A 23798-nucleotide genomic window follows, 5' to 3' on the forward strand; every position below is an offset into this window, starting at 1 on the left:
GAAATTACATTAAATATGACATTTTTAATTGTTATTTACTTGGCAACCCGAATCTGACACAAATCTGATTACGCAGTAATGCAGTCACAGTCTGATGGGATTTCATGATTTTTATGTCACTACAACGTGATATTGATTGTGATGTCATGCTGGTGGTGTAGCGTAAGTGAGATTGGTGCCGCCAATAAGATGGAGGAAAGCTGAAATGAACAGTACATATTCAGCAAGATGAAAGACAGTAAAACGTTAGATACTCTTTGCCTTTTCCTCTTTGTTATATATATATTTTTAATATATACATTTCTTTATTTTTGGGGAATTTGCCAGTAATATCGTATAATAAAATAGTGTTAATTTTACTTGTTTACCTCTCCAGCCCTCCATATTACAACAAATTTGCTCTAGTAAATAAAAAATACCACTAGAAATACATTATTTGGGGCTGAAATAATGACAAAGACAACTCATGTGACGGTTGTTGTGTAATAACCTGGTACATGTGTTTCAGATGCAGGAGGTGGGCGGTACCCAGCGAGGCTCTCAGCGGGCCTTCAGCGTCCTGGATCGTCTGCTGCTCACACATCCTGTGTGGCTGCAGCTGTCACTCAACCAGGACTCTGCCCTCTATATGCTGCTCAGAGAGCCTGTTGGGGTACGGACAAGTGCATTATTTCACTCATGCGACCTTATCAGTTAAAATAATACAGGAATACGTTTTTGGGCCCATTGATAAACTTAGGATACACAAAGAATCATATTTTCCACTACATTTTACAAGTTTTACACATAAAACTGTGAGACTTTTAACTATTTAACTTTAATTTTCCAAAGAGGCAGGAGCTAACTGTTGTTCATCTTGATTGAAGACATGAAAAAGAATATTTCAACATCTTGGGAAATATGAATATTCACTTTAAAACATCAGTATCTTGTTGTGTTAACAAAGAAAACTGCAGCTCTTCTGAGGCTTTGACATATAGCTAAGATTTATGGGACAATTGTAATTGTTTTATCTTGATTAAAGAAATTGTTGTTTTTTCACTCCCTTTCTGGGAGTCAGGTAAAGGGCACTCTCATGTCTGGGCGTTAAGTATAGAGCTTGAGCCAGGAGGCGATTAGCCTAGCTTAGCCTAAACACCAGAAGCAGGGGGACCCAGCTAGGCCTGCTTGGCTAAGTTTAAAAATACCAGCACCTCTAAAGCTCACTGATTGTTATATCTTGTTTGTTAATTAGTACACAAATGTGTAGAGATGTAATGACAATTTGTGGTTTTATGGGGAGAATGCTGTAGCATGCCAGGCTAGCTGTTTCCGCATGCCTCCAATCTTTACTACTATTTAAGTCACAGTTATCATGTATTTGATATTATAATAGCAACCTCCACACACTCAAATCCATAAAAAATTTGCTTGAAAATCATGAAAATTGACATTGAACAGATGAACAAGAAACTGTTATGTAGCTATTATTTTGTTCTTTACATTGCTGTTTGCACCATCTGTGCCTTCTCCTGAAAAACCTGTGAAAAGAGAATATATTAAAAAAAAAAGACAATAACACCCCTGTGCTTTATTCTTGTCGTCTGTGGTGGTGGTGGTTGGTGCTTACAGACCTTTTTGGTGCGTAAATGCAGCTCCAGCCAGAGGAAGGTGCTGTGTTGGAGAGTGACAGCAGACAAAAGTGCCTCCTCTGTTAAGGAGTGCTTCATCTGTGAGGAGGACTCCAGTAAGTATAAAACAGGCTAGATTAGCACGTATTATCCACATAACACTACATTTCTCTGCTCACCGCATGTGGTGCAGTGCGGTTCATACACTTGCTGGGTGCAGTAGTGTGGGACAGAGGATGGGTCCTCCAAATTATTTGCAGCTGCCATATTTCCTGTTAGATTTGTCTCCCACTGCCTCCACAGCTGTCAATCAAACTCTGTCTGTTCTATAACCAGCATTCGCCTTGGAGAGCTCAGCACTCAGCTTCCCTGACCTGTGTCGACTGGTGGCCTTCTACTGTATCAGCAGGTGATGTATTGTTTTAACTGGTACACAGAGTGGCCCAAGGTATGTGAACATCCCTGTCCCCAAACAAACAACCTTTGTTCATGGTTTCCTTTTAGTTCAAATGAAGGGAATTGAATTGCAGCACTTCACAACATGATAATGCTCCCTTACACAAAGTGAGGTCCATAAAGAAATTGTTTTCCCAGTTTGGTGGGGAAGAACTTAACTGGCCTGCACAGAGCGCTGACCTCAACCCCATCCAAAACTTCACTTCATCCAAAATATATGTAAAAGTGTTCCTCGAGGAGTGGAGGCTGTTATAGTAGCAGATTAAGGCTCATGGGTTTGGACTGAGATGTGCAACAATCACGTGTGTGTGTCCACATACTTTTGGCCGTGCAGTGTACCTGTACTCAGCCAAGACCCCTCTGGAAATATCATGTGCACACACATGCTCAGGGTTTAATTTAACATGTCTGTGTTCATTCTTTTCTTGTCTGCAGAGATGTGTTGCCCTTCCCGCTGCAGCTACCAGAGGCCATCGCTAAAGCCACAACACACAGGCAGCTGGAGGCCATCTCACACATGGGACAAGGTACAGGGATCGAAGACCTCTCATCCTTTTCAAAATAAACGTACTCTCCTGCCCTAAATAACATTAGTTACTTTACTAAGTAACGCTAGCATTGTGCAATGTTCGTTGGTCGGTCTATTACTGGTCTAGATGGAAATATCTCAGCAACGTTTGGATGAATTGCCATTGAATTTAGGACAGACGTTCATATTCATATCATTCACATGTAATAACTTTGGTGATCACTTGACTTTTAATCAGCAGGTCAAAAAACTTTGGTTACGTACACATACTTGCTAAACATCAGCATGTTAGCATCGTCATTGTGGGCATGGCAACATGTTCACATTAGCATTTAGCTCAAAGCAATCAAATGCTAGCCTCACAGAGCTGCTAGCATGGCTGTAGACTCTTAGTCTTGTTTACAAGTCACTCTTTATGCTATTTTTCACATTAAAAAGAGAGCATGCCAACACATATTGCCAAATGTTTTACACACAGATACCTGTCAAAATGACTTCCTTGCAGTACTGGATACAGTGAGGATACTCTGCAATGGCTTCTCTTCAGAAACGTGTTGCAAATGTGAGAAACTAAAGGAATAACTGGCTAAAGTAGAGACTGCCAGCTTGCATCTATTTTAACATGGCAACATGTACTGATGCAGCGCAGAAGCAGGGAGCGAGGTGTGACTTCAAGATGGCTAAAAATGACACAAGTACGACACAGTATGTGCCACTGACTGCAGCTCAAAGATAAAAGACTATTTCTCACCATGGTTCTGCAGTATCAGTCTGCTCTACTCAGCTTGCAGCAGATCAACTTGTTTGTGTTTTAGTACTGAAAGAGGAAAATAAAGGTTCCATGTGTGTAATTTTAAAACACATTGATTTTGAAATATTTGCACAATTACTGCAAACAAACTAGAAAAGATCAAATTGGTTGGTTGGTATATCCGCAGGAATTGAATGTGTAACTGAAAAACTTTGGTATCCAAACTTTCTTCCTCCAACTAGACTTCTGGAATGCGCCAACTGCTTCAGAGATCCAAAACGGACCGGTTGACCTGGTTGCATCAACCAGCGGCAGCCAGGGTCAGACGTCGGCGATCCAGGACCGATGTACCCTGCTGACCCGAGGTAGACAAGGCAAACTCTGCTTCATCAACCCGCTCTTCCTACAGCTGGAGGTTAGCAAGGTTAGTAGCGAAGGTGTGGTTATGTGAGCGTTCTCTGAGAACACTAAAGGACTCTGTGGTTTTCTATTATTTTACCTTATTTTAAAGGTCTCATGGTCCTTTATAGGGTGTCAGGGGATTATTGAGCAAGATCAATGAAAGCCAGTTGAAAACGTGTGTGAATTTATTTGTGAAAGTTCACTTTTTTAAAGTTACGTCCATTACAAGTACTCTAAATATGTCCTCCTACATGACTGCTGAAATAGCTACCATTCACCTTCACCTCATACCCTTTGAAAAATAAACAGTTCAAAAAGCCACAAGCTCTTGTTAGATGAAGGACTGAATCCACTTTTTTCTTTTCTACAGCAGCCACAACTAGTAAACCACAGTGCCTCCAATAAACGGCACCGCTTCAAGCGCAGCATGCGGCTCCGGCTCTCCGAGTCCTCCATGAATCTGTCTCTCGAGGGGATCGGCTCCTACTCACCTTCCTCATCAGAGGAGCAGCCCGGCGGGTCAGAGAGGCTGCAGAAGGCCGGCACCAACCCACAGAGAAGAGTTCATGCTGGGGCAGGGGTCCTGAGGAGAACCCCTGCTGTGTCACCGGGTTCTGCAGAGGAAGAGGACATGATGTCTGTCTTTGTGCCACAAGTAAGACGTGTTAGCATCTGTATTTGTCTTTCAGATCCACTGATGTGGAGCCCTCTGTCTACGGTCATTAATGTTTTTTAATGATATAAACAACCATGAATGTCTCAAACTAAGTATGCTTTCTTATTTTGTAAACTCAGCTCATCTGGTACTCCAGCCTATTATGTCTATTATTCAAAAACACAGTGGAAAATGGTTCTCCTCACCTGTCCCTACTCTCTTAGTTGTTACTGGCAATACCGTCGTGATTGTTTTTAGGTAACCCCTTTCTGTCTTGTATCTATGTGTGATTCATTCACTAATATTGTTTGTGCACCCATCACTTAATTATCATGCTGTAAAATGATCTCCTCTGTCCTGCTCAAGACATCTGGAAAGGTGGAGGAGCCTCCGCAGCCCCAACAGTCCGCCCGAGCTGATGATGCAGGCATCGAGGTGGCAGTTCTGGCCCTGGAGCGCCGCCCGGCTCCTTCCCTGGCCGAGCTCGACAGCAGCAGCTCCTTCAGCAGCATGGATGAGGACAATGACTCAGATTCAGATCCAGAAAGCATGGCCCGAGCCCAAACTAACATCTACCAGCGCCCGCCGCTCGTGCGCTCTCGAGGCCGTGGTGGGATGCACCGCATGAGCGAGGCCTTTGTGTGTTTCTTTGCTCCGGACAAGAGGCTGACGCGACTGGTGGAGGAGCTGTCCAGAGACAGGCGCTCCACCTTTGGGGGCATGGTTCAGGACTTCCTCCTGGAACAGAGAGAAGGGCTCAAATCCGTGGCTTCCTCTTCTTCATCCTCGTCACGTGTGACCTCCGTGCAGCTCCTGCAGGGTCTGCGCCTCTTTCTGTCCCAGGCCAAGTGCTGCCTGCTGGACAGTGGAGAGCTGGAGCCTCCCATTGAAACCCTGGTGCCAGAGAACGAGAAAGGTAAACAAACACAAACCTGGAAAACGTGTCAATACACAAGATTGTTCTCGCCAAAGCAAAACACATTATATTTGAACCATAGCATGAACCATGTCTTTCAAATACTGACTGACTTTTTCGAATGGCTTGTGGACTCACAGGAGTGCATAATCCTTGTGAGGCAGTACAGTATTGCAAAGAAATAAGCACACTGAATTCTTCACTTTGTTGCACAAACTAAAGTAAATTGTCTCTTGTCTGACTGCACAATGATTAACTGACATTTGCTGAAACAACAATTACAAAAAGGTTCCAGTGTTGGTTGTGTACAGGTGTACTGAATGCTTACAGGGGCTTTATAGTGCGTAAAAGGGGGTTATTAGAAAGTGTTTCCACAAAAAAACAGATTTCCGTTTGTGGAACTATTCACATTAAAGTAACTTTACACAATTTCAATACTTTTGACTGTCGGCAAAGAAACTCAGTCACTGTAAACAACTAAACGGATTATTTAATTGAATTTAGCTGACTGGGCTGGATTAACCGTATGAATTTTTTGGTGTGCATGCGTGATATGGTTATCACATCACAATGAGGAGACGGCGAGTGCAGCAGGGGACCGGAGGAGAGAGAGAGAGAGAGAGAGAGAGAGTAAAAAAAAAAAAAAGATCTGTACTATTAGAAAACACTGATTCAATAGAGCACAGTGCCAGAGGACGCAGGTCTATGGAAACAGACAGCCTTTTCTGATAAATGGTGGGCTGCCCAGGCACCAGTGAAAGGCACTGTCAACACAAAGTAGTTTGCGTGGGGGGGGTAGAGCCTCATTCACTAGAGCTCATATTGTCTCTGGTATTTAGAAAACAGCATTAGGAAAGCCCTGCCCGACACGCCTGCACTCCCATCCATCGCATTCAAAGTGTGATTCTTCTCATTATTGTAAAGACATCGCAGGGTGTTACTTTGGAAGGATTGTAGTCAGATCTTTTGACACAGTCCTGTGCGTAGGTTTTTCTTTTTTGGACTCCTTTGTGTGAGGCTGCGAGTGTGTGATCGCAGGTGTGTGTGTGTGTGTAAATGTGTGATGATGGATGGTTGCCTGGCAAGTGCAGAGGCTTCAGGGGAGAGTGCTCGGCCGCTGCCTTCCTTCCTCCCGTCCTTCCTTCCTGCGCTCTGATTCTGATTTATCTCGCATTGCGTCGGTGGGAGGCATTTGCATTTTTTTTTCTCCCCCTCGTTTATCATAAAAAGATATCACAGTCCCACGCTCACTCGAAGAGCAGCACGATTCAGGGGAGGGTGGGAGGGAGGGATAGAAATAGGCAGGATACTTTGAAAATGTAATCAGTTACAGATCTCTGAGTAATAGCTAAAAAACACAGCATTTTTCAGAACTAGGCTGTAACTAACAAGACTGTAGTCACATTACATGTAATGTGTTACTCTCCAGAGCTGGTAAAAGAGAGAGGCATGCTGGGAGGGAGGAGAAGAGGGAGGTAGAGAAGCAGAGGATGGGGGGCGTAAATGATTAATCACAAGGGGGAATGATATAGTAAGGTAGATGGGGGGAGATGTTGGGGGATTATACAGGACAGGAGGGATACCTGAAGGATGGAGAGGAGGGAGAGGAGGATATTGATGATGAGTGGAAAACAGTGTGCTCTGGAGAATTGTTACCCACTAGTCAGGACTGCCCACTGACTGCAGGAGAATCACTGAGTGTGTGTGTTTCCACGTGTGAGAGCATGCATGTGTAACATATCCACGAGTTTGTGTATATACATATCACTGTTGTCAGGCCAAAAAAAGAAGAGTGTAGATCTCCAGAATATTGGCTTTTCAGGTGCGAAGAAAAATAGCCTTGTTTCAGCTTGATGACAGCGCATTTCTGACACAATGCAAAGGGGGTTTTAAAGGAGTAGTTGAACATGTTGGGAAATACAGTTATTCGCTTTCTTTTTGCGAGAGTGAGATGGTTGACACCACTCTCATGTCTGTGTGAGAGCATGTTTTTAAGCAAAGAGCCAGGGGGCGATTAGCCTAGGTTAGCCTGCAAACAAGAATATGCACCTTTAAAGATCACTAATTAACAGGATGTATCTCATTGACTTATGCTAACACTTGTAAATCCAAGCAAATACTTCATGTTAATTTAAACGTGGTGAACTTTGACACACAATTTTCAGCAAACCATCTTGACAGTCACTGACAGTTAGCTCACAGCTTGCTAAGTTCTAACTGACGCTGAAGCTTACGGCTTTTTTGGGTAGTTCATGTTGATGTCTTCAACAAAGTAAGGTCCTAATGAAAAGATACAATGTGGGACAGGAGATATCATTATCTTTTTTTATTGATTGGCGTTCTACTTCTATTCAGGGAGTAAATTCATAGGACTTTCGTTTTGATTAATTGCTTAAAATGCATCCGTCCTGTATGGATAATGGAATTGGGGTATAGGGTGGTAGCAACTCTTTAAAATCTATTTATTTAAACGTGGAAGAGCGATTCCACCTTTATTTTTGACACTTCATTCACCCAAATTCTTCTATTGCAATATCAGCATACCTTTCTGGGCCTCTTGCCAGTGCCTCTAGATATGTAGACACATTTCTCTACTTGCAAATGACCAAACAAATAAAACAGTCTCACAGTAGCATACATATTTTGCAGTCTCCCAAACAATGAACCCTTACCTCTGTCCTCAGACCTGGCGCTGGAGCGGGCCATGTTCTCCTGCGTGCTCAGGCCCCTGAAGTCCCTCCTTGAAAAAGCTCTGGTGGAGTTGCACAATCGGGACGGGACCAGCCAGCGTCTCACCCAAAACCTGCTCCATCTGAAGGGGGACGCCACCATGGAGCGGCTCGGCGTGCGGACAGGTGTCCCTGATAGCCGCGGCGTGGAGAGGGTGAAGCAGAAGCTGATCCTGATGCACAGGACGCACTCACCCATCGACAAGGTGCTGCTGCTGCTGCAAGTGTGCAAGTGCATCCACAAGGCCATGGGGTCCTTACATGGTGAGACCAAGTACATCGTTATTAGGCTCTGCTGTAACTTTAAAAACAAAAACAGCTTTATTACTAGCAGTCCTTATTCACAGAGGGAGATGGTCAACAAAAACAGAAAACTGGAAATATTTTATTTGCTGTAACTTTTTTAAACAAGCTGTATTTGCTGCTTGAAAGCCTTCCTGTAAAAGGATTGAAGGTCAACAATCAAAGGCCGGGATTAAGTGTCTTGTCACTTTCAGAAGCTCTACACTTCAGACACACTTTCTCTGTGTGAGCTTTGGCACGACCTGTCTGCTTTTCATCACGACCTGCCGCAGTTGGAAATTAATGCATTGTCATGTCAGTACAGTCAAATATTATAATAATTATACATATATATATTTAAATATAGTAACTTATTTCATATGTATACTAAGCTAACATTTGTAAAGTCTAATTAGGTAGGTAACTACACTAAATTTAAGCTCTTGTGTGTCTGGAAAACACAGATGGTGGTGGGATTGTTTTGACTTTTCTTCCAGTTTGAACCCTGCGTGAAACACAGATTTGGTCCAAAAAGACATCTTTTTTCAAATTATAGATATATAAGATATATATATAAGCAACCTGCGTCAAAAAGCTTGCCCTTATACTGTCCTGTTGTTTCCAGGACAGGAAGTGAGCTGGGATGACTTCCTGCCGTCGTTGTCTTATGTGATTGTGGAGTGTAACAGGCCTCATATCCTGATAGAGGTGGAGTACATGATGGAGCTGCTGGAGCCCTCCTGGCTTGGAGGAGAGGGTACGACCTAAACTCTAAAAATGCTACCTGTCGGCTGTTTAGGATAATATTGTTATTATAATTATGGATATTTACCCACTTATGTTTTTACTCAGAAGTTACTTTACTGCCAGTTACTTGTGACTGATGCAATTAGGGCTGTAGCAAATTATTTTTTTCATTATCAATATGACAATTATTTTCATTGATTAATCATTTGGTGTGAGTGGCAATGCCACAAAAATATCACGATTTTACAAAACCCAAGTTGACTGCTCCTTTTATCAAAACAGCAGCCCAAAATTATTCTATATATAAAATGTATTCAATTTACTATTTACTAATTCACATTTGAGAGAAGTTGAGAAGTTTTAGCATTTTCTTCTTAAAAAATGACTTTTAGTTGCTGATTAATTTTCTGTCCATTGACAAGTCAATTAATTAACTAATTATTTCAGCTCTAGATGATCTTTTACTATTAATAACTTTACTTTTGTCTGTCACTTTTACATTCTTAAGAAAACAAGTCAGTTTTTAAATGAACTGATTTAAATTAATTAAGTAATTAGTTACTACTTGTAGTACTAGTAGTAGTTGTTACTAGTACCTGCTCATTAATCATTAGGTCCTCTTCTAAATTTGTACTTCAGGCTATTTGGCTGTTATTTCTAGCTATTAGAAGCTAAGTCTTGGTGAGGTTTTTACCTCTTTCTCAGTCTGAAGCATCTTCTCTTTTTCTTTTTGTTTGTTTTTATTGGGGAATGTTTTGGTTCCAGGTGGGTACTACCTGACCAGTGTGTACGCCAGCCTGTGTCTGATCCAGAGCCTGGACAGGGATCAGCCGTTCTCAGGCTGCCTGACACCGGAGGCCCAGGAGGCCCTGAAGGAGTGGAGCTGCAGACGGAGCCGAGAGGCGCAGAGACAAAAGGAGAACCAGCAGAGCCAGGTAGGTGCCAGATGTTTTGATTGTAGTAGTACATCACAGAGACACTGGTAGTGTTGGAGTATGTGTGGGTTTGTACAGTAATCTACTTTATAGCTGTCACACATAGCTGCCCTGTGTGAAGTGCTGATTGATGTGCAGACAATAGGAACTCCTGCTTATTATGCAGTGAAACAATTCAATGGATATTCTCCACTGTACCATGAATGACATAATGGCAAAACTACACTTAAAAAACTGAACTTTTTTAATGTGAAAATAACATATGTATTTTTGTAATTTGTGTAATATAACATGATTGACAGCATAAGTCCCTTTCTCTCTTTATTCCAGATACTGTTCCCAAATACAAGTTGTTGTTAATAGTTTATTGGGATCCTCATTAATTTGGATGGAGTTTGGCAGAGGGTGGAAGAAGTACTCAGATCAATAGCAATACTACACTGTAGAAATACTCTGTTACTAGTAAAAGCCATGCATTCATAATTCTACTGTTTATATACTGCTGGGTAGCTTGTGAAGTTGTGATCAAGAAAGTATTTTATCTTATCTTCACCTATGATAATACATCATGTAGTTAAAGGTATCAAATACATGTAGTGGAGCAAGCAAGCACCTTAAAAACAGTCATTGTGTGGCACTTTATAACATAGTGTCCAGGATTCAAAACTCTCACCTTCTCATGGACCAATCAAGGTCACAGTTGTAACAAACATGCTATATTTACAACTGGAATGTGGACAAATCCGAGCCTGTAGTTTTAGCTACTTAGCACATGTGTTGGAATTGAAGTACATTTACTTTTTAAGTTCTTTACTTAAATATAAATTTGAGGTACTTGTGCTTTACTTGAGTATTTCCATTTTATATAACTTTATACTTCTATTCCACTACATCTCAGAGGGACATCTTGTACTTTTTACTTCATTTGTCTGACAGCTTCAGTAACTTTTCTTATTACAGTTTCATACCCTTTCGGTTCAGTGAAAACCACGTATCACCACATTTTTCACCACAGATAACACTTTTTTACTTTTACTTAAGTAAGGTATGGTTACAGAACTTTTACATGTGGTGTAAGTGTGGTATTAGTACTTCTGCTTGAATAAAGGATCTGAATACTTCTTCCACCACTGGTTAGCAACCAGGTAGAATAATGTAATCTGTGCAATTTGGTCTATACATATGTGATGAGTCTTAATACAGCTTGGATTCTGAAGTCATCTAATGTGTTCCTGGCTTTAGAGTACTTGTCCTGATGTCCTGGGCTTAAACAGTTTATCTGGTACTTAAAGAAGTTTTCAAACAGACACTAAGAATCATCGACAAACTGTTTCCACATTTCACAATTCACACCTGAACCTATTTTATGTCTGTCTGTCTTTCAAATGGCACAAAAAAAACACAAACGGCAACAAAAACAAGGCGATAATCCGTCCAAAGAGGTCAGACTTTACATTAATTATGCTGATGGCGATGCACGCTGAGCAACATCAGATTATCCTACATCTGTGACAATGGCAGGCGGGGTACGACGAGCAGAACAGTGACCCATATTTGATTCAGAGCTGATCTCAGGTATTACTGCTGCCGCTTGGGAAGTTGACGACAGTACTCAAATTTTCTAGAGGTCGCGCAAAAGGTGAAGCTCTTCAGTGGAACAGTGGGTCATCCGTCAGAAGTCAGACAACACACCTGGATTTCCCTCCTTTGCGTGCAAACACGTTTCAAATTCATTTGAGGGGATTAGTTTTTAGACATTTTTGGAGGTAATCCGCTGATCTGGGGCCGTCGGCTTACGACGGGGGCATGCACTAATGCACACACACATGCTGACTTTTACCTACACTCTCCTGTTATCACTCTCCCGGCCCCAGATTGGTATAACGGTTCCACCAGATGCCATGGAAAAAAGGCATTGTCATCCACAACGTTTCTGTCTCGTCACGTGGTGCCTCTCCTGGCTTCAAATAGCCGATCTAACTCACCCGGCAGCCAGATTTTCCACTGACACAGGCGGGGATCAGTGAGCCAAGTGCTATGAAGAAGTGGGCGGTCAGATAACATGAAATTTATTGAGCTGCATCTACCCATCGAAGCAGGCAAACACAATATGCACACGGACAGCGAGGAGCTCAGTGACTCTGTAAGTTTTGATGATGGCAGACCTGTTGATTGTAATTGCTGATGTGTGTTTTTCTTTTTCTTTTTTTTTGTTTTGAGCATATTTAGCCACTTGTCCATCTGTTTGTGTGTGTATGTGTGTGTGTGTGTGTGTGTTGGGGGGGTAGTTGTGTGTGCAGGTAGGATGTGTGGTGTGTGTGTTTGTGTGTGGCAGAGAAGAGGATTGTCACTGGTTTCTCGAGGTTGGATGTTTGCTAAAAGGATTATGTTCAGTATGTTTTCATTGTGTGTGTGTGTTTTAAAGAGAGTTGTGAGGGCGTCTGTAGGTGGTTGAATCTGACATTATATAATAGCTTAGGTACGGCACAATTGCTGGTAAGTGTTTGAAGAGTGGCAATTGTTGAGACAGAGTCGTTAGTTGTGTGTTTGATCGCTTTTTGTTCTTTTGAAAATGTCAAAAAGTTTCTGTTTTTGAAGTGCAGAGGGAAAACTCCACCAGAAGGTAGAGCGAGCTTAATGGATTATTATTTGATCAGTTTGGACGTGGACATGCTGTAGTGGATTGATACTGGGAGTTTGTCAATGAAGCTGTAACATGCAACAGAGAAAAGAGCAATTTCACGAAGACGGTTTTCCTATGAAGCTCTTGGACCTGCTGGTTGTGTGTGTGGGAAGTAGAAGCTTTGTTTGAGAGAGTATTTCTTTTCTGATCATCATTTTGGCTCATTTATTTATTGTAGTGGATTATGAGCCTGTGTGCTCGCACAGCTCTCACTCCTCCTCTGGCTCCATCACTCTCTCCTCCCCCTCTTTTGCCCTCACTCCATAAGCCTCTTGACCTCTGTTTTGCATGAATACAGTATATTTTCACTCTTTTTTTCTCTCTATCTCTTCCCCTCCTCCCTCCCTCCCTCCCTCCAGAGGTGCGTTCGGATACTGTTCCAGGACGGGGAGCGGAGCGCCGTGCGGACGTTGCAGTGGAGAGCCGGGGAGACCAGCCAGGCCCTGGCGCAGCTGTGCGCCGCCACCTTCGGAGTGTCCGACCCGCAGCAATACACCCTGTACTGGCGCAGCGGCGGTGAGATGAGGGCCCTGCCGCCTCAGGCCCAGCCCCAGGACCTGGCCAGCCACAGCGAGGGAGGCCCCTCGCTCTCCTACCTGAGGACCGACCACGACTTCAGCAAGATGCGGCGGCTCACCAGAGGTGGCGCCGTGGACCTGAGCGAGTCGGTGTGTGAGGAGTGAGTGGGAGGAATGGAGGAAGGAGGGAGGAGGAAGAGGAGGAGGAGGAGGAGATGGATGGTTGCTCTCGCTTTCTCTCTCTTTCTCTCTCTTGTTCTGTCTCTTTCTCTCCGGCGGTGTGTTGTGTCTCGTCGTGGGTCAGGACTTGTTGTGAAAAACTACAGCCCTTCTCCCGACTAGGAGCAGACCTTAAACGGTAAACTCTTCCCTAAATGGACCAACATGCAGAGCAGAGCAGGACCAACATAGGGACTGTTGCCAAAAGTTGTACTATGTACCACTCAGTGTGGCTGCTGGTGTAAAGGAGTGTACTATTTGTGACATGGAAAATGTGTAATAAATGGATTTGGTTGTTATTTGAAACATGAACCCAGAGTTATACCATGACGGGATTACATCATTAAAACATGAGGAGGCTCAAATCCAAAGACAAATTCTGTGAGACTACTGTTGCCTGGAAACTAAATCACTTCCTGTATGCGCACGAGAAGGCAAATTGTCCACCGTGGTGATGTAACCCTTTCACTGTATAGTTCTGGGCAAAATCTAAAAGACACTTGGATGTTTTATTACTTCACTTTTATGTGTAAAAGTCTGCAGATCTTTGGATGGAACCATGTTGTTAAAGGGTTTGGGGATACAAACCTTTCTGTGCCCCCCCTGGAATACAGTTTGACAAAAAAGGTGAGATGTGTTATAGCCAAGACCAAACCTCAATACCAAAGTGACAAAAGAAAAAACAGATAAAGAGAGGCCATTTTGTGATACAACAGGTGTTTACTTTGAAAGAAATCAGGTTTACAAGCTCCAGGGAAGCTTTAAATCAGCTGTTTATTTTTAGAATCACCCACAGAGACTATTTTATTTTTGCTTTTTGAGAAAAAGCGCAGACTCTCCTTCTTGCTCGCGTATTCTATTAAGTGTTTTTGGCAGGTGGAGTAATGAGCGAGTAGGAGGGAAGTGATAGAAAAGCATCAGCTCTCTGTTTTTAAAACCATGTGAGAAAAAAAAAAAGAAGCAACACATCGACACACCGAGACGACCTGCAACAGATCTACTGAATGACTTGCGAATGTATTAAAATCTTCAACTGCATTCATTTCACGTTTCAATCCACTGCTTTTGAGTTCTACTGTTTCTCTTGGCCGCGCTGTAAAATAACACTGCGTTATGACCCGGACTGAGAGGACAGTCTGACCAATAAACCAGGACCTCATGGTGCCTGGTTGAATGTAAATGTAAAAAGTCACCAGCTGCTGGTGACTCCTGCTGCAAGTCATCACTTTCAACTGACTGTTCAACTCAGTGTCATTATGGATTATCATATTTGTGTATTTAAAACTAACTTTTAATTGTTCAATTTGTTGGGTAGATATCAAAAGTATGGATTTTCAACATATCTGGAGTTTTTAATCAGCTGAGGAGGTTCATTTTGAGAACGATGATGTGTTTTGAACATTATTGCATGCTTTTTTTTTCATTTAACGTGAAGGTTCTGCGAATGTGGTGCGTGTGTGCGTGAAGCATGTGTTCATTGTGAGAGCTCACTATTTCTTTTCAGTGTAAAAACACATTACTGTATTTTGTCAGGTAACTCAGTATCGCAATAAAAATTGCCATATCTGTTCACAACGTTGTCACATCCAGTTTTGTGCTGTAATGGGATTGTGAATGTTGTGATTTGATGTCTTAAACAAACTCGACCACCAGAGGGCAGCAGACAACAACACCAGTTTACTCCACTGCTGTTTAACTACCAGAAACCCTCAAATGTGTTATTTATTCAAGGTGTGAGGTTTATAATGAGATTTTATATTTTTGTACTTGATTTCAGCTATTAACAAATTAGCACTTGCTCACTTTTTACACTTAATTAGCATCTTAGAAAGATGACACTGTTAGAAATCCTGATACATTTGCCTAATAAGGTATTAGGACTGATATTTCCCAAATGCAAGGTTAAGAATTTGCATTCTTTATAATCTTTTGAGAAATAACAATTAAAGGTTTATGATTATTTACCATTTTAAACATTTCACATGTTCTACATCAGTCAGAAAACATACATTAACATAACTTTCCCCTGTTTCCAGTAGCCTTTTACAAAGTCCCAGGAGCTCTGGGCACAATATGGGACATTCTGATATTGTTTTTCTGTTATAAAACTTAACCTCAGCAGGGATTAAAGCTGCAACTAACAATTATTTGTTGTAACAATTAATCTGTAAAGTAATTGTCTATAAAATGTCATTGATGGTGAAAATATTTTTTTTCAAATTGCTTCTTTTGTCCAAAACAGTCCAAAACCCAAATATGTTCCCTTAACAATGATATAAACAGAGAAAACCAGCAAATATTCACATTTGAGAAGCTGGAACCAGAGAATGTTTGGCGTTTTAGTTTGATAAATGCCAATGAATCGACTATCAAAATTGTTGTCAATATTTTGTCAGTTGATTAATTGAAAAAAATACAAACTTTTTCATCCAGCATGCCAGGCCATGAGAGGTGATAGGTTGATGTAAAAATTGAAATATTTAGGTGACGTTGTTTTATTTTTTATCTGACTCCACCTCCCAGTTTCTGCAGCACTCCCAGGCCCTTTTCCTCGTACTCCGCCCTGCTCAGCCAGAAGGAGTCCTTGTCTTTCATGATGTTGGCCAGCACCGCGCCGCCCAGGAACACCATGTGTTTACGCCTGGGAGGGTCCTCGATGCGGATCTTAAACTTCTACACGGGTGAAGAAAAGAGAGGAGAGGTCATTAAAACACGGTAGATTAAACCCCACTGCATCATTCTCCAGTAAAGCAGATATGCCGTGGACATTAAAGTTCTTACTGTTAGTTTCTGAGCGTCTCCGTCCAGCACCCTCTCCAGGTAGAGCTGCTTGATCTCTCTTTCTAGTCTGGATGGAAGGCCGGGGTACATGGTGGTCCCTCCCGACAGAACGATGTGCTTATAGAAGTCTGCCCTGCACAGACAAACAGATGGTAGACGGGGAAAATGATGTGTGCTGTTTGTCCACATGCCCTGTTTATCTTCTGCATTATGTCTTTTTACAGTCATTAGTAAAGACGGCAGTGGGGAGACTCTGACCTGAGGTCGATGTCTGCAGCCTGGATGGTGTTAAACAGCAGCTCAGCCACTCCTGCTCCCTCCACGTTGATGAGATGAGGCTGGAAGAGAGCTTCAGGGGCCCCAAACCTCTCTCCACCCACCTTCACCTGCCGCCCGTCAGGGAGCTGCACCAGACGGAAGAACCAGTTAAGAAAAATCAGAACATCTTCGCTTTTTGGAGCCATCTTTGCTATTTAACAGTCACCGTTGTGGTATTTCATACAAAACACCAGGCCAGGCTAGCTGTTTCCTGTCTTTATGCTAAGCTAGGCTAACCGACTGCTTTCTTTAGCTTCATATTTAGACACGAGAGTGGTATCAATCTTCTCATCTAACTCTCAGAAAGAAAGTGAATTTCCCAAAATGTCAAACCGTTACTTCATCTAGACTAAAACTAAAAATGCTACCCTGGGATTTTGTTCTTCAACGCACCGTGAACGACTCCACCAGGTAGGTGGTCTCTGTGGCCAGGCGCTGCTCCTGCTCGATGTTGTATCCCACGTAGCAGAGCTTCTCCTTCAACATGCGCACTGTCTCAAAGTCGGCCGTGTGGTTGAAGGCGTAACCGCGGAGGAGCAGGAGCTGATGGCGGGAAGAGAAAAGGTGTGTTTTCTCACTTTGTCTAATTTTCCTCATATGCAATATTGAGACCCTTGATCCAAAACACTGAACCAGGCATCTCCCGGCTCACCTTAATGAGGTAGCGTGTGATGTCACGTCCTGCGATGTCCAGCCTGCGTGTGAGGTGGGGTAAAGAAAAGCCCTCATACACCGGACAGATGTGGGTGACACCATCCCCCGAGTCAACGACCACACCGGTCAGCAAACCTGTAGACAGGATCGATTCCCAAAAGAGTATTTTATGATCATTTCCAACAATCAGTGAATCCATCCTGGAGGTCAGACTGAACAGGAAAGAGAAGTTAACAGCTTGATTTCTTGTGTTTTTAACCCGTTACATATTCATTTACTGCTGATGTTTTGAGATCTTACCCTGAGCATACAGAGTGAGCACAGCCTGAATTGCCACATAAATGCCGTGGAACTGGTACTTCTCAAACATGACCTCTGTGATCTTCTCCCGGTTCTTGGTGGGGTTCATGGGCGGCTCAGTGAGCAGGATCTCGAAGAAGTACAAATTAAATGCAAACTAAGTGAATGCTTTAAAAGCTTTCTATGTGTAGTGTTATTTTTCCATGCATAGTATAAAAGTTTATATTTTTATATTATTGCTGGAATACAGAACATTTTAGTATTTTATGAATTTTATTTTGTTACGTCACATGATGTTACAATAATTATATATGTCGCTGAGCTTTATTTTGAAAGGTTTACACTGTGCAACTCCTGCAACTTGTCTCTTCTTATGTGCACCTAACAAAATACAAATAGCATACAACATTTGGTGAAACGACAACATCTGCCCAGCCATGTTCTACCTTGCATTCTGACGGGTCGATGTTCAGGCGGTCGGGGCCGAAGGTGTAGTCCCACAGGTGGAGCATGTCGTCCCAAGAGCGCACCATACCGTTCTCCATAGGGTAGGACACCTCCAGCATGGAGCGACACTCGCTGGCCTCATCACCCACCATCAGGTCCTGATGGAAGAGAGCAGGAGGAGATTAACCTGAGTAGAGGCCGACTATAAGATGTAGATCTTTGTATAAATACAGGATTAGGACTGGAAATGTTTTTCGGAAGTTTAAAGCATACCCTTTCTTTCAATATGACTAAAAATCAAAAAGGAGGAGTGTCATTTCAATACCAGTGCCAATACGATACTTGAATTTTGGCACAGTACTTTTACAATACTTTAGTTTAATGTATACATCAGTGTTTAGAATTCTCTCTATGTATATATCTTTTGATTCAATCATTCTTACAAGAACTTATAATAATGTATATAAGTAATATATGAAAGAATAACCAGACTAATCCGACTAAATGACAACTTTTGATACTCGATGCTACAGACATTTTGGTCAGTACTCAAAAATGATTGAGGTTTCAACATATCTTACTTGGGGGAAAAAAGAAAGACAATTATCTTGGGAACTCTGATGTCTTGACTCTGCTGTTGATTATGAAATAAAGGCAAACATTTCCAAAAAATTATCTTCACAAAGGGGCTAAATGGTAAACTGGCTAAATGGTAAACTTACCATCGCAATGTATTTTTTGTGGCCTTTGCTCTCCTGCTCTATATCCTGTCTGTGTGCAGTCAAGCGAGGATTACAAGGGTAAAGGTCTGAACGATCTGCATAACCTCAGGTTACACGAACATATGAACTTAACCGTGTCTTAGGAAGCTAACAGGTGTACAGTACTAAGACACTTTAAAACGTATGAGCTGAGAGATAAGAAGCGCTGGAGGAGAACAGGTCGGTCAGGTGTTTAATTAGCTGGAAAAGTCTCACAGTGTGCGTCTAGACTTACCAGACAGTCATTACCTTAGCTTTGAGTAGAATACAACTACATATAGATACCGTTTTTTGTTATTAAGGTCTGTTAGTGAATCCAGGTTTCTGTTGCTGCGTTTATCTCAAGTCAAAACCAGTTACATCAGATTGGATGGGAAAAAAATGAAAGAAGACATGAAATTAGAAAGGTTTACAGACTTTTCATGTTTTATTCTATTGAATTGTCCCTGATCACAACCCAAATGCTGCCAGGTTCAGTGAAAGAGGAAGTCGTAACCTCACCTTTATCTCAATGTTGCCAACTTTGGTGGTCGATCGTATGATTGGTCGACCCACCATGGCGGGGAAGATGTGGTCGGGGAAGTTGGATCCAGCAAAGCCACACTTGACAAACTGTGGAGGGATGTGAGAATAAAATATTTTCATTTTGTGTGTGTGTGTGTGTGTGTGAATTAAAGTTCTCGTTTTTGTATGTTGACTGAAACTGAAAGTTTGTTTGTACAGCCCTGAATCGATGCTACACATTAATTCCCACAATAAGCTTTTTTTGTCTATAATTTCCATTCATAAATCAGATCAATTCAGCATAATCTGGCACTAGTCTTAATCTGTACCCAGGAAACTGTCCCAGAGGATATTCTCATGATGCATTTACCAGACTGTCTGTTATTTATCAGACAACGCAATTTCAATGTCATTACATTTGTAAAAGCATGTGGAATGATTCATCTGACAAGCACAGGGAAATAAAAATGTTGCATTGCTTTTAAATGGCCTGCTGTTCACTACAGACTATCTGCTTCTCTGCCTGCCATGACTACACCTCATACTGCAGTGTCTCAACACGTTTTTGTGGCCATAGACACATTCCTTAGCCTGGAGGGATGCAATACATTCCAAGCAGAGGCAAAACTAGGATACAAGCTGTTGGCTGCAGGTATAACTCATATTTGTCTTAACTGCAATGCCTGGATATCAACATTTACATGCCACAATACAGTATCATTTTAGTAGCTCAAATCCCTCTTCCTGCTTGTCATCCAATTGCTGCTCAGTTCAGAGCATCACAACCATTTATGGCTGTGTGTGCACATCAGAGGCAGAGTGACAAGTCCAGACAGATGTTGGAATCAGGCTGCAGTATGCGCTACGCATTCACACCCTTCAGATGTGAACCACTACATGATCCAGAAGCAAACCTTACCTTGTCAGAACAGCTGCTTTAAAATAAAACACAGATATTTAACACACCTGTTTGCATCAAAAACACTTTGAATCCAAGCTAACCACAAGTTTTTTAGTAGGCTGAGCTACTGTATGGTACAAAATAGACACTTGACTTACCCCTGTCCCATTGTCACAGACCACCACTTTTCTTCCGTCGCTGTCCATGCTTAAACAAGTACTGTAAACAGCTCAAGATACTCCCTCCTGTCAGGACAGGGGTCTGGCTAACAAATAACCAATTCAAGATTATTACACATGAATTTAGCCGTGACTGCGACTGACAGGTAAGCAGAAGTCTTCTTGCTACTCCTTCAAACGTGGGAGGGACTACTGAATGTGAAGACGCCCATTTTTTTTTGTGGCCAGGGAGGAGGGAGACTTACACTTCACCTTTTTTTTAAGGAAAGAGTAATCAAATTACAAATGTAATCAGATTACAAAGGTAATCCAATTACAAAATGTGTCAATTCATCAGTTATCAAATTATCAAAAAAATTCGATAACAAAAGCAATCAAATTTAAAAAGTAATTTTATTACAAGAGTAATCAAATTACAAAAGTTACCAAATGATCAACGTTACAAAAGTAACCCAATTAGAAGAGTTACATTAAAAGTTTTATAATCTAGTTACATTTAAAAATGTCTTTCAAAAGTAACCCAATTATAAAAGTAATCAGATTACAAGAGTAATTAAATTACCAAGGTAAACAGATCACATAAAAAACAAATTACTTCAGAAAAATTTAAATATTTTATCTAATATATTTTTATTAATTGAAAAGTAATCAAATTACAAAAGTAATGTAATCTAATTACAATAGCGCATGCATTTACATCACTTCCATTTTTATCAATTCACTTTTGTAACTTACCCTTCATAATTTTCTGCCTTTTGGCTACCAAGCAAAAAGACTCACTTCTGGCCGCCATCTTTGTTTTGTTTGGTAAACAGTTGCAACTCCTCAACAGTGTTGAAAATCTTCTTCATTGCATAGCAGAAACAATTTTTTTCGTTCAAGCTGGGTAGAAGACTATTCTGGGAAACTGGAAACGTCCTCAAAATGTTGGTAAGTATTGTGAAACAACCTCTGAGGTTTTCAAAGTACTGTTACTGTACTCTACATAGCTACTCTACAACAGACAACGTTAGCAACTAGCTAGCTGCTAACATAGTGGAGCATTTAGCAGCAAAGGAGCCAGATATGTTTCTGTGTTTTCTATGTTGATCTGTGTCTGCTGGATGTGTTAATAGTTCGCTAACTTGTGGGCCATATCAACTTTATAAGGTGACAAGGGCAAATGTGGAGTGAAACTTAGCTAACTTGAATAGACCATTTTGCCACTTGCTAACAGGGGTGTAACCACTAACATTTAACCATTAATGTTATTAGTTACGCCTGTGTTTCTCCTGCTTTAATAAAATGTGAGAGAGTTTCATGAATTTGACTCATTTGGGAACAATGGTGAAATGTCAGAGGACCAAGACAGAAAACGTCTGACATAATGTGTGTCATTTTCTGATGTAGTGAGCAAGAGAAAGACTAGAATACAGTTTATTCACTGATTTTGTCTGCGCTCAGCTCCTGAGACAATTCCCACAGCGGGAGGACATATCACTCTCTGGCAGATCAAACATAACATATCCATCTCTGTTTTCATTCACAAAATAAATCAACTCCATCAATTGTAGCTCTGCTTTTGTCACTGTTTGTGTTATTAAATGTAGATGGAGCAATACATGGTGGCAGTCATACTTTTCAACTTGATTTGGGGGCATTCTTCTGTGGCTACATTATACAAAAATGTTTTATAGCCATACGGAGGCTGCTATTACTAACCAACAAGACAGTCAGATAAAGTAGAATTAGACGAGGCTAAGAAAGCTATGCAGCCTGGGTGAAAAATGATCGTTTCCCATCGTTTTAACTTAATTGTTGGGTGAGTCCAGTGTTTTATTTTGATCTGAATTAGCACAGATTGTGTTCCCTCATTGTCCTCCCATACCTTCAGTGGACTTAGTGACAATATTTTAGACAGAATCTTTTTGGTTTGTGTAAGAATTTACACTTAATCTCAGATCCTAAATTAACAAAAACACCTTTCCAGTGAAATGCAAAGCAATTTAATTAAGGTATTTCAATGATAATGAGCTACAAAAATAATATTAATGGTGTTTGGCGCCCAAATAAGCTTAAATTGATAAGATATGAAACATGTTCAAACCTGAAAATTGGACTGTTGCATAAATTAATGTAGTATTGTTCTTTTCTACACTATGTGGAAGTGGCAAAAAGAGAACAACACACTGAGTCAGTATAACTTTGGATAAAAATAGGTTCATTTATTTACATAAAACATTTACAAAATACATATTTTCATTCAAATGCAGTAATGAGTTATGATGATGGTTGTAAGAAAGACAGCAAACAGTAGGCCTTTGAGTGTGACGTTCTGGCGCGAGGACACAATCATCTCCGACGAGGTCTCACTGTTCTCAAATGTAATAGGCACATTGAGTTAAGACCGATTAGTGCTTTACATTCTCGCTGTTTCAACTTCTCTGTTTCAGCTCCTGCAGGGATTCATCATCAGAGCAGCTCAGGAGCGTTTAAAAAAGGCCCTACGCATTTCAAACAGTAACCAAAAGAGAAGTGAACAGGTAAAACACAGCTGGTAACAAAATGCTTTGTATTTTAGCAGCACATGTGCATCATACATTACATAAAGTCTGTCTAAATTTATGCTATTATTTGTTGAAGCACTGTAAAAGAGTGATGCCCTTAGTTCCTTTTTAAGGCAGTGAAATGTGTTTAATTCGTCAGTCAATTTGTTTACATGCACATTATAACCTGATTACTCTGATTAACAACATTAATGTTTACATGGTTTCCCTACAAGAACTCTTCTGTTTTTATGTTCATTTGCTTCATTGCTTTTTGGTTTATAACCATTTTGCTGCATGGGCAAAGTGCCACTGTTGATGGCACATGATCAAATAACTGAGCAAAAATCTAGGTTATGTTTTAACCTTTAGACCTTATGTGTTTGAAATAAACCAATTAAATTGTTTGCCTGACTCTTTCCACAGTTCCAAGATAATCCAGGTAGCAATGTGCATGTAAATGTAGTTACATATATTAATAGCCTACTCAAGGCATTGTTCATTGTGTGCTCACAATTTCCATACAAATGAATCATGTAGATTAGATAATAACTATTAGAAAATCATCTATCCCAAAATATTTACTGAAACCTGTATCAAAACTTAATATTAATATTCACATTGTCTAAAGACCATTGGCATTATTTCTATAAATACTTTGTCTGATCGTTGAAAAACACTGTTGCATATGTAGAAGGACCCGATCTACGTTTGTCTAATAACAGTGCTGAGTCATTGTCAGCTGTAAACTAATTCATACAACAGTCAAGGTCATGTGCCATGGTGCTTTTTTAAGTGCATGTTGTATTAGCATATCATTCTCTTACAATGTCCACTCACAGCCACATCAAGTGGCCTCATCTTCCCACTGAGAACACATCCAGTATGTCCACAGACAGTTCAAATGTCTTTTACATACGTCTGAGTCTGATGACGGATGCTGCTCTCGCCTCTGCAGGGCAACGAGAGTCTGTCCGTGAAAAGAAGTCCATCATC

General features: G+C 41.2%; 2 protein-coding genes across 2 annotated transcripts; one reads left to right on the forward strand and one right to left on the reverse strand.

The window, feature by feature from the left end:
* Positions 1–508: 508 nt before the first annotated feature.
* Positions 509–13378, forward strand: rin1b (Ras and Rab interactor 1b). The gene is made up of 11 exons (XM_070930144.1): positions 509–652; positions 1612–1726; positions 1947–2019; positions 2502–2593; positions 3589–3770; positions 4119–4403; positions 4770–5319; positions 8004–8312; positions 8956–9087; positions 9843–10012; positions 13055–13378. The coding sequence occupies exons 1-11, from the start codon at positions 509–511 to the stop codon at positions 13376–13378; spliced, it is 2376 nt and encodes a 791-aa protein (XP_070786245.1).
* Positions 13379–14188: 810 nt separating this feature from the next.
* On the reverse strand, positions 14189–20410 carry LOC139305632 (actin-related protein 2). The gene is made up of 9 exons (XM_070929545.1): positions 20257–20410; positions 19195–19305; positions 17932–18090; positions 17486–17615; positions 17184–17320; positions 16925–17074; positions 16472–16617; positions 16214–16346; positions 14189–16105 (listed from the first exon to the last, which is right to left on the reverse strand). The coding sequence occupies exons 1-9, from the start codon at positions 20302–20304 to the stop codon at positions 15935–15937; spliced, it is 1185 nt and encodes a 394-aa protein (XP_070785646.1). The 5' UTR covers positions 20305–20410; the 3' UTR covers positions 14189–15934.
* Between the last annotated feature and the right edge of the window lie 3388 nt (positions 20411–23798).

This window comes from Enoplosus armatus, chromosome 23 (assembly GCF_043641665.1).
Source record: "Enoplosus armatus isolate fEnoArm2 chromosome 23, fEnoArm2.hap1, whole genome shotgun sequence".
Classification (NCBI taxonomy): Eukaryota; Metazoa; Chordata; class Actinopteri; order Centrarchiformes; family Enoplosidae; genus Enoplosus; species Enoplosus armatus.

What these genes read in the sequence shown, in the direction of transcription:
- LOC139305632 (XM_070929545.1), bottom strand. Translation starts at nt 20,304, where the DNA reads ATGGACAGCGACGGAAGAAAAGTGGTGGTCTGTGACAATGGGACAGGG. An exon ending in TCACACGCTACCTCATTAAG is followed by an intron (nt 17,075 to 17,183) that starts GTGAGCCGGGAG and finishes TCCCGCCATCAG; the next exon opens with CTCCTGCTCCTCCGCGGTTA. An exon ending in ACCTGGTGGAGTCGTTCACG is followed by an intron (nt 16,618 to 16,924) that starts GTGCGTTGAAGA and finishes CGTCTGGTGCAG; the next exon opens with CTCCCTGACGGGCGGCAGGT.
- rin1b (XM_070930144.1), top strand. Translation starts at nt 509, where the DNA reads ATGCAGGAGGTGGGCGGTACCCAGCGAGGCTCTCAGCGGGCCTTCAGC. An exon ending in TGTCTGTCTTTGTGCCACAA is followed by an intron (nt 4,404 to 4,769) that starts GTAAGACGTGTT and finishes GTCCTGCTCAAG; the next exon opens with ACATCTGGAAAGGTGGAGGA. An exon ending in GGCCATGGGGTCCTTACATG is followed by an intron (nt 8,313 to 8,955) that starts GTGAGACCAAGT and finishes TGTTGTTTCCAG; the next exon opens with GACAGGAAGTGAGCTGGGAT.